This window comes from Vespula pensylvanica, chromosome 4 (assembly GCF_014466175.1).
Source record: "Vespula pensylvanica isolate Volc-1 chromosome 4, ASM1446617v1, whole genome shotgun sequence".
Classification (NCBI taxonomy): domain Eukaryota; kingdom Metazoa; phylum Arthropoda; class Insecta; order Hymenoptera; family Vespidae; genus Vespula; species Vespula pensylvanica.
Genome location: NC_057688.1, coordinates 2,088,199 through 2,098,441, shown reverse-complemented (window position 1 = coordinate 2,098,441; position 10,243 = coordinate 2,088,199). Strand labels below are relative to the sequence as shown.

Here is a 10,243-nt window from a genome sequence, read left to right as displayed (position 1 = left end):
CGATCGATCATAATTATAAACGCAAAATTATTGATCAAAGCATTATTAAAAAGCAAGAGAAGTATCGGTGTTGTGAAAATCAAACTGGAAAATTGAAGAAAAATTACGACGCGACAGCTCCCCGGGAGATCAACGAGAGGCCGATTTTATTTTCCCGAGTATCCTTTAAACACAATAACGTCTCAACTTGTGAACGCGGCCTCTTAAAGATTGCGTGTTTAACTATCGATTGACATATAGTAATCAGGTGTATGTTAGAAAAAATCTGCTAATTACCTGTAAGCAATGAGAGCGATGTGGATACGTATTTGGTTGGTGCGAACTGAAACAGCAATGGCGTCATCTACAGCGTGAAGGTAGTTAAACGATTTGCGCGCGCATGCATACTGCTTCACTTTAGAAATATTACGCGCTAATGAATATATTAATTCTTCTTAACATTTTATGAAAAAATAACACAGAATATAATATTTAATTGCAAAAAAATCATTGAAAATTGTTATTATCTATTACTACTTTCTATTAAAGTAATTAAAATTTCCTCCACAAACATGCAGCGTATTTCTCGCGTAAACTACTTCGTAAGTTTCTTCTTTTTTCTACTTCGGTAATCAAAAAGTAACTAATTAATAAATCGAATAATGAAAGAATTTATCTTTTTCTATGATCAATCTTTCCTGTAAATGTTCGAAAAGGATAATATTTTATCATACTTATATCATAAACACATCGAAAATTTATCTTTCCAAACACAAAAACTTAGAAATTAATACTTTCAATAATTTTACAATTATCTAAATAATTTTTAATGTACACAGAATACAATCAACCAATATTTAAATAATAATACATTCATTTAACATTACAAAGATCGTAACACGCGAGAAACTTAAAATAACTTTAATTTAAAACTTTAATACTTTGGAATTTTCGTCTCAGGATCATTAACCTTATGTAATAAAAACATATACAACTTTTATTAACTGTGACGAATATCGAATTAGTTTCCTTTTGTACACAGACTAATGAGCATCGCAGCTCTATCTTTTGAAACGGGAAAGCTTAGAAATTAATATTTTCAATAATTTTACAATTATTTTTACAGTTTTTGATATACGCGGAACACAAAAAACTAATATTTAAATAATAGTACGTTCGTTTAACATTATAAAGATTGTAACAAGCGAGAAACTTAAAATAACTTTAATATAAAATTTCGATACTTAAAAATTTTAATCTTAAGATCCACAATTATGTGTGATGTCAATAAAACCGAACTTTTGATTGACTATGACAATTACTGGATCAGTCTTTCTTTATACTCCAATCAGCGAACATAGAAATTCTCACAGGATGCCCTTTTATTTTCTGTAAATAATAATCAAGAGAATAAGCAAGTATATTTTCATATTTTTTTTAAATTTATATTTAGTATGTATTAGATTTATCAGTTTTCTTCCATGTTTTATAACAAGGGATGATTAAGTCTTTTGATATTAAAATAATCAAATATTCTATAGTAGTGGTTAGTGCACAAAGCAAAGAAGAGGCTATATATCAAAGAGACCCTTAGTCATATTTTAATTTTACCATATTTTCACTCAAAATGCTCTTATGATGATGGATATAATAATATAGATTTCAGGAACTGAGACAATATAACATTCTACCTTCTATCCCACATTATCACGCGTATGCAAATAGAATTATTACACATTTTATGCATTTTTATCAATAAAGTTTAATAGTAAATTTTTCTTTGCATTTTCTTTTCTAAAGTTCAATTAAATTCATAATTTTTTATTTTTATAAAATCAAATTCTATATTAAAATCATTGCTACAAAACGTATAAAATATGACAATTGTGGAGGTCAATAAAAGTGCATTTAAGTAAGATACACACGAAGATGAATACCAAGTTCTCTTTTTGCCACGTTATGGAAAAAGAATATTTGTTTAAATTAGGATTGAAAATTTGTTATTTTCATTTCCTTTTATAAATTTAAATTGTATTAAATTCAGAATTTTATTTTTCATAAGTAATATATGTATATATATATAATTATATTATTTATGATATTAATTAAATGATTAAATCTTGAAATTTTCTACTTTAATTTAACTTTTATTATGTTTTAATTAAATTTTTATTATTCTCAGTGCTTTCTAATATTCTTTAAATTCGATATAAAATATTCCAAAAGATTGTTGATAAATTAAAATTTTGTCAAAAATATTTTTTAATGGACCAAACGTTAACCATTGATCCAGCAATACATACATTGTATAATATAAAATATGTAAATGTTCGCAAAACCAGTTTCGAGAACCCACAACATGGATTGTATGTATTATATGATGATTGCTATGTATCAAGGTCCTTATCTATATTAATCAAAAGAAATAGAAAATGTTACATAATAAAAGTTCTGAGTATAATATAATAAACATGTATAAATTTGTATTAATTATGATACATTGTCATATAACACAATAGGTAGTTCTTTAGAATTAATATGTAACTTTTCATTAGTTGAAAATTACTTAAAATGTTTTAAAGATAAATTTACTTACATGTCCTGTATATGAAGAGCAGCAGAAAGTACATAATAGTTATTATTGAATGTAGTAAACATCACAGTCCATAGATTGGTTGAATAGAATGAATAATGATCTGAAAGAATTCAATAACATTATTAATATAAAAAAAATTAAGTATATTTATATATATAAATTTATACATGTATGATAAGTGTATATACACATTTAATATATATATATATATATATATATATATATATATATATATGTGATATGTGTATTCAATATATAGTTTATTAGAATTAATTTATTTACTTATTATGATAAACTTATTTATATACAGCAAGAAGAAAGTACATGACACCTGCTATCAAATGTATCCAAGTTGATGGATGAATTGAATATGATAAACAAAAACCAGACAGAATTCAAGAATATTATTAATATAAAGATTCATTGTGTGTGTGTGTGTGTGTGTGTGTGTGTGTGTGTGTGTGTGTGTGTGTGTGTGTGTGTGTGTGTGTGTGTGTGTGTGTGTGTGTAAATGTAATTTATGTATTCAACATATAAACAACATATATTCAACATATATGTATTGAAGTCTAAGCGACATAAAATCGGATTAATAAATCATAAATTATTAAATTAAAATTATAAATGTTACATATAATATAAATAAGAAGCTAGACAAGTCGTAATTACTATAGAGCAAAAAGTCCATACAAGTTATTATAAGAACGAGAACTACGTAGCACGTTAATAGGGACGAACAAAGAATGTCGTGTAAAGTCGGACTTCTCAATTGTCCCTCGATTGTTTTTTTCGCCAATATTCTTAAATCCTCCGAATAATACAAAGGTACACACATAATATATATTACGCTCGATTGTCTCGTTTTGCTGTTTGCCGGAGACTGGAGAATTTATAACAAAGAATATTTTCGCAATTGGAGGGGGAACTTCTACGCTGTTATTTATCGTAATGCTATCTTTCTCTCTTCATTAAAGATTTTGCTATATGTATTAAAAAAATAATAAATATACGGATACAGTTAGAACGGTAAGATTATTTCTAGCGTATTGTTTAAAATTTTCTCAATTTGTAAACTTTTCGAAAAGCTAATAAATATTAAGTCTATTTAGTAGAATAAAAAATTAATTGCGTACATACGTATATATATGTAAGATATATTGCAAAAGAAGTTAAGAAAGATATCTACATGTATACAATATGTGACACCCGCGCGTGTGTGTGCGTGCGTACGTGTATACATATAAAATTATATATAAGACGAAATACAATTGAATGAAATTAATTAATGAAAAATTATCAATTAGAGCATCGTAAATAGACGAAAAAAGTATCGATGTCGCGAAAATATAAGTAGAAAATTCGAAATAAGGAACATTTCCAAGGGACGTTGAGACGCCGATTTTATAATGCCTGAATATCTTTTAAACGAGACGATGCCATAACTTGTGAACATTCATCCGTGCAAATAAAATTTTCGGCAATCGAATGGCACATAAAATAAGAGTGTACATTAGAAAAAATATACTAATTACCTGTAATTAGCGAGACGACGAAGCTCCGCTGTTACCGCTACCACAAAATAATTCAAAATGGCGAGTCGTCAGCAGCAAGGAGGTAAGCGGACCCTCGCGCATGCGCAGGACGTCACTAGTACCATGTTCCCCCACCAAGCTTATAATTTTTCGATCTATTATACGAAAATATCGATACAATAAATATATGATATGGTAACTAAAAAACAATATAAAAAGATATTTTATTAACTCAAACCATAAAAATTAACTATTACAATACGATACTTATACAAATTAAGCTCAAAAACATGAAAAAAGTTGTAAGGAAAACATGCGTGTATAATTATTTTCTACACAAATATCTATTATTCTTAACATCGTCATAATTTATTAACAATGTCTATAATTGGAAATCGTATATTTGAGAATCGATTGATATATTGACAGAAACTGTAAGTTAGAAAATATATGTTCAAATTACCTGTAATTAACGAGATGACGAAGCTTCCTTACGATCTGTGGCAGTATTCACGAATTCGAAAAAGCGATTGGTTCGCCAAATAAGCGGGCACTTTAAATGCGCATGTCCAAGGTCTTGCTACATATATCACTTTACTATATATATATAAATTAATTTATTAATTTCTATTTATGATTAAAAAGTAATATTTCATATAAAATGTAAGAGTAAAAAAGACATTAGAAATTTTATTAATTTAAAATTAAATTTTTTTGTTCGCCAATTAAAATAAATTTTTTCTATGCACTATCTTATCATTACAGGTACATAGCTTCTTTTTTTACAACATGAGTCAAAACTATATATTTTGTGTGTGGATGTGTATGTATCTAGGAGAAAGCCAAATAAAATGACTACTGTATAATTTGATGTTCATTCTTAAGTAAAATATTAAAGACAAATTATTGAATGTTCAATAAAATACAGTAAATTATCTGTGATGACAATTATTACACATAATGTCATCTAAAGTCATCTTCTTCGTGGCAAGAGCACACCTCATGGACCAATCGAAAATACCCATAACATTTAAATTATCTTTTTCTTATTTTTCTAAAAAAAAGGATCCATCGGAATTCATTTATTATTTTTTATTTTTTGTGGAATCAATATTTTTATTATTTACTCTTCTCTTCAAAGTGTTATAGTTAACATTATAGTTCCTTGCAACTTTATAAAATACATAAATTTAATTTTTACAGCTGGTTATTTTGCTCTCCAAGAAGTCATTAGACTCAATGTGTTTTTATTCGATACAAGCTAATCCTAAACGTTTTATGGCATATCTATTTAAAATTTAAAATATACTTTAAAAGAAACTTATTTATAAAGAAATACTATCTAACATTATCACTTAAATATATTTAACAATCATGGCATATCTACTAAAAATCCATGTAAGGTGTTATTACAAGGATAATATGCTTCACATAATTGGAAAGTAATTTACTCTATAGTACATTAGAAGTTACCTATGAACATATATATTAAATTTTATTTAGAAAATTTCAGATATGAATTTTAAAGCAGATCATTTCATATGGTGAATATAAATGCATTTAGGAAACACTTATTCCTTAATTATAATCCTCTACTAATATTTGACTATTTTTTTAGATACTGAAGTTACAAAAATAAATCAAATATAACATTTCTAAATGAACCCAAAATCACATTATATGTATCTCTTCTTACATCTTTAAAATGAACAGTAAGATATCTATCAAAATAAAAAATAAAAAATGTAAATCTCAATATCAGAGTATCTTTTATTCTCCCACATTATAAAAATTTTCTTGTCTTGGAAAAGATTTAAAGTTCTTAATATTGATTGTTTTTCTATTAAATAATCTTTTCTATGCTTTTATAGTTCAATATATTACTCATTACAGTCTATTTATATTTCCACAAATTTTGTTTGCACATAGTAAAAAGATTGGATTAATTACTTTCTTTCCTCTGTTCAAAAAAGAGGCAGCAAGAATATAACCTAATAAAATGGATCAGACAGATAACTATTAAATTATATATACGTATAATAATGTCAATTATATTATTACAACACAACAAATAAAACACGTTATATTTTAAGACTAAAATTTTATATATGTGTGTGTTTAATACATGTATGTTCTTTTTTTAATTTTCAATGTTACAATTTTTAATATTTTCAGTAGAAATACATAATCAAAACTTTATTATTTATATAAATTAATACTTTTGTATGTATATAATTAATATTTCATTATATATAAATGAATAGTTCTTCAATTAGAAGTAATATAAATTCGTGAAAATAACTGCATGATATCACTGATCTAAAAAAATTACTAAAGATACATGTAATATGTGTAATTAATATTTATGTATGATACAGATCTTAGTATTAAAAATTTTGTCTAGACTAATCAAATTATCAAGTTACATTTATAAAAATATAATGATAGGAAGAATAAATTTTATAACTCTAAAATTAAAAAGTTGTTATGGAGATTATAGAGGAATTAAAAATTAAAGGTTACAGTGTCAATGAAGCTATCTTAGACAACAAAATGAGGAATTTAAAACAGTCGTATAAAAATATAAAAAATAACACCAAAAAGAACAAATGCAGATCAATATCAAATTATAATGTAATTATAGAAGCCGTTGAAAAGCGTAGGCGAATTGTTGAGCGAATCTAGGTTAAATTAAATTAAATCAAACTAAATAAATCAAAATACATCTTATTTATTTATCCTTATCATTTATATTCTATTTTATTTTATCTGTTATATCTATATTTATATATCCTTATATTTTTCTATATTTTAGAAAATTAGAAATTGTTATTTTTATATTATATCTATATTTGTATATGCTTATATATTCTATATTTTATTGATCATTTTTTACGTACATTCTTTTGTAAAGAAATTAAACATTTCAAAATATCATTTCTTTCTCGTTGAATTTTGTTATGTTCTTCAATTTTTTCACTTAATTTATTAATTGCATCTACTCTTCTTTCTTCACCAACTAACATCATTTTACGTATATTATATAGTGCTCTTGATTCAGTAGCTTTTTCTTTTAAGTTCTTGAAAGAATGTTGCTTTGATAGGATATCGGGAACAGGACTGTAAGATATAAATAACTGCTCTCTAAGATTTACATTTACAATAATATTTTTGTCAAAATTATTACTACTTTCTATCTTATATTTATATAGATCAAAGTTAAATTGTATACAGTTAATTAGCCAATAAGAAATATATAAGTTACCTTTTATAAATTCTTTTACACACCTTATTGAAGTTCTATTTTCTGTAAAATTTTCTGTCATTTTGGACTGTGCAGCATTAGTATCCGAATAGACAGTATTTATATGTTCATCATCTTCAATTGATGTTGATGGAATTGAAGTGGAACCTTCTTGATTAATTATACTATTTATCATGGAGGATAACGTAACACCTACGTTTATGGTTTGATCTTCTTTAAATAGATCATCCATTGTGTCATACCATTTCCAAGTAATTCGAGAGTGACCTGTGCTTGTTTTCTTTTTATCTCTTATACTTTTATATGACTGTTTTAAATTTCTCATTTTGCGGTCTAGGATAGCACCATTAACATTATAACCTTTAATTTTAAATTCCTCTACAATTTCCATCCATAACAACTTTTTCTTAATTTTAGGGTCACGAAATTTACTTTTCCTATCATTATATTTTTGTAAAAGTAATTTGGTGGTTTGATTCGTCCATGCAAAATTTTCAATATTCATATCTGTATCATAGATAAATAATATTGTATATATTGTATATATTATATAAATCTCTTGTTGCATAATCTTTAATTGTTTTAAATCAGTAATAAATACATACCATTCACTTCTTTCTGTATTCCTATTGTTTCACATGAATTTATATTATCAATACTTGCATGAATAGTATTTATATGTACATCATCTTCAGGTGATGTTGGTAAAATTGATGTAGAATCTTCTTTAATATTTACACTATTTATCACAAAGGACAATGTAGCACCTACATTCATAGTTCGATCTTCATTAAATAGATCCTCCATTGTGTCATACCATTTCCAAGTAATTCGATTGCGACTAGTTTTTTTGTTATTGTCCTTTATACTTTTATACGACTGTTTCAAATTTCTCATTTTACGATCTACAATAGCTTCATTAACATTATAACCTTTAATTTTAAACTCTTCTACAATCTCCATCCATAATAACTTCTTCTTAATTTTAGGATCACGAAATTTACTCTTTCTATCATTATACTTTTGTAAAAGTAATTTGGTGGTTTGATTGGTCCATGCAAAATTTTCAATATTAATATCTGTATTGTATATAAATATAATTACATATTACATATATATATCTTTAATTATTGTTCTAAATTAATAATAAGATACATACCATTCACTTCTTTTTGTATTCCTATCGCTTCACATAAGTTTATATTATCTATATCTGAGTAGACAGGATTTATATGTTCATCATTTGGAATTGATGTAGGTGGAATTGAAGTAAAACCTTCCAAATTATTTATGTTATTTATCATAGAAGACAATGTAGCACCTACGTTTATGGCTTGATCTTCTTTAAATAGATCCTCCATTGTGTTGTACCATTTCCAGGTAATTGGACATCGACCTGTACTTGTTTTTTTTTTGTTATTCTTTATATTTTCATAGGACTGTTTTAAATTTCTCATTTTGCTATCTAGAATAGCTTCATTAACATCATAACCTTTAATTTTAAATTCCTCTACAATCTCCATCCATAACAATTTTTTCTTAATATTAGGGTCACGAAATTTACTATTCCTATCATAATATTTTTATAAAAGTAACTTGGTGGTTTGATTCGTCCATGCGAAATTTTCAATATTAAGATCTGTATCATACATACATATGATTACGTATACTATATATATCTCTAGTAATTTTTCCAATCAGTGATAAGTACATACCATTCACTTCTTTTTGTATTCCTATCGTGTTACATGAGTTTATATTATTAATATCCGAGTGGACATTTATATGTTCGTCACCTTCAATTGATATTGATGAAATTGAAGTGGAACCTTCCAAATTATTTACGCTATTTATCATAGAGGGCAACATAGCACCTACTATTCGACCTTCTTTAAACAGATTTTCCATTGTCTTGTACCATTTCCAGGTAATTTGACAGTGACTTGTACTTGTTTTTTTTATTGTTATTTTTTTATATTTTTATACGACTGTTTCAAATGACTCATTTTGCTGTTTAAGATAATTCATGTATTTTGTTTGTTGCCACAATATTGTAATTAATATTATTATGTTTATATATAATTCCATACTGCTTTAGTTCATTCATTCTTCTAGGTTATATTTTTGAGCCTAAACGTTTTATCACTAAAATCTTATAACGTGTTATGCCTCATCAGTGTATTTTTACTATACTACAGGAAATGGTGATCGCCGGGTAAACCATGTTCGAAAAATATAAAGCAAATGATGGCGTTCAATTGAAAATCTTAGGACAGCTGTAAAAAGGTCCTTGTTCTCTTGAACGCAACAATTATCCTGTGACCGAGATATATCGACCTTTTATCGATTTTGTCTCGTGAGGACATCTAGCGAAGATTGAACTATCTTCGTCTACATTTTTTCCTTGAAACGATAAAAAATTTATATTCGTTCATCAAGGAATAAAGGAGTCATATACATTGCATATACATTGCATATATTAATTGAGTACATAAGGAATCGTACAAAAAATAAGTGCATATAAAAATAAATGCATACAATATAATAAGAAAAATGTCTGATACGTTGTCGAAGTATCAACGAATAAGGAAAGATCAATACCCTTGAAAATTTCCTACTGAAAAAACGTATAATACTTATCTCGTGTATCATCAGTTCGTATTGGAACTTGTCAATATATAGAGATTTCATTCGAGAATTTTATCGGTAAGTAATATACTAGTTTTTAGTCCAGACAGTCCAGTCATATTTTCCTTCTTGTTATACTAACCATACTAATTGGATGACGCAGTGACATCTAATGTGCATATTTTAAATTAAGATTATATCATTCAGGAATTTTTCCATATGAAATTTACTAATCCTTAGCTT

The 10,243-nt window shown here is 26.1% G+C and overlaps 2 protein-coding genes and 1 long non-coding RNA gene across 8 annotated transcripts in view; 1 reads left to right on the top strand and 2 right to left on the bottom strand.

Moving 5' to 3' along the window:
• Positions 1 to 836: 836 nt before the first annotated feature.
• On the bottom strand, positions 837 to 4,593 carry LOC122628407. Of its 3 annotated transcripts, none has more exons than XR_006327040.1 (3): positions 4,571 to 4,593; positions 2,576 to 2,675; positions 837 to 1,368 (listed from the first exon to the last, which is right to left on the bottom strand). It is a non-coding gene; the product is annotated as an uncharacterized LOC122628407 (long non-coding RNA). The 3 variants fall into 3 exon arrangements; XR_006327038.1 differs by lacking the exon at positions 4,571 to 4,593 and adding an exon at positions 4,108 to 4,210; XR_006327039.1 differs by lacking the exon at positions 4,571 to 4,593 and adding an exon at positions 3,245 to 3,544.
• Positions 4,594 to 6,520: 1,927 nt separating this feature from the next.
• LOC122628417 lies at positions 6,521 to 9,494 on the bottom strand. 4 transcript variants are annotated; one of them, XM_043810696.1, is made up of 5 exons: positions 9,088 to 9,494; positions 8,532 to 8,768; positions 7,978 to 8,451; positions 7,396 to 7,879; positions 6,525 to 7,227 (listed from the first exon to the last, which is right to left on the bottom strand). In XM_043810696.1, the coding sequence occupies exons 1-5, from the start codon at positions 9,278 to 9,280 to the stop codon at positions 6,993 to 6,995; spliced, it is 1,623 nt and encodes a 540-aa protein (XP_043666631.1). In that variant the 5' UTR covers positions 9,281 to 9,494; the 3' UTR covers positions 6,525 to 6,992. The 4 variants fall into 4 exon arrangements, with proteins under 4 accessions (XP_043666632.1, XP_043666629.1, XP_043666630.1 ...); XM_043810694.1 differs by having other exon boundaries at positions 6,522 to 7,879; XM_043810695.1 differs by having other exon boundaries at positions 6,524 to 7,879; positions 8,532 to 9,011; positions 9,088 to 9,225.
• Positions 9,495 to 9,957: 463 nt separating this feature from the next.
• LOC122628421 overlaps positions 9,958 to 10,243 on the top strand; it is a 5,114-nt gene continuing 4,828 nt past the window's right edge. The window contains exon 1 of the mRNA XM_043810711.1: positions 9,958 to 10,078. The gene's annotated coding sequence lies outside the window, so the exon portion shown is untranslated. The remainder of the gene's footprint in view (positions 10,079 to 10,243) is intronic.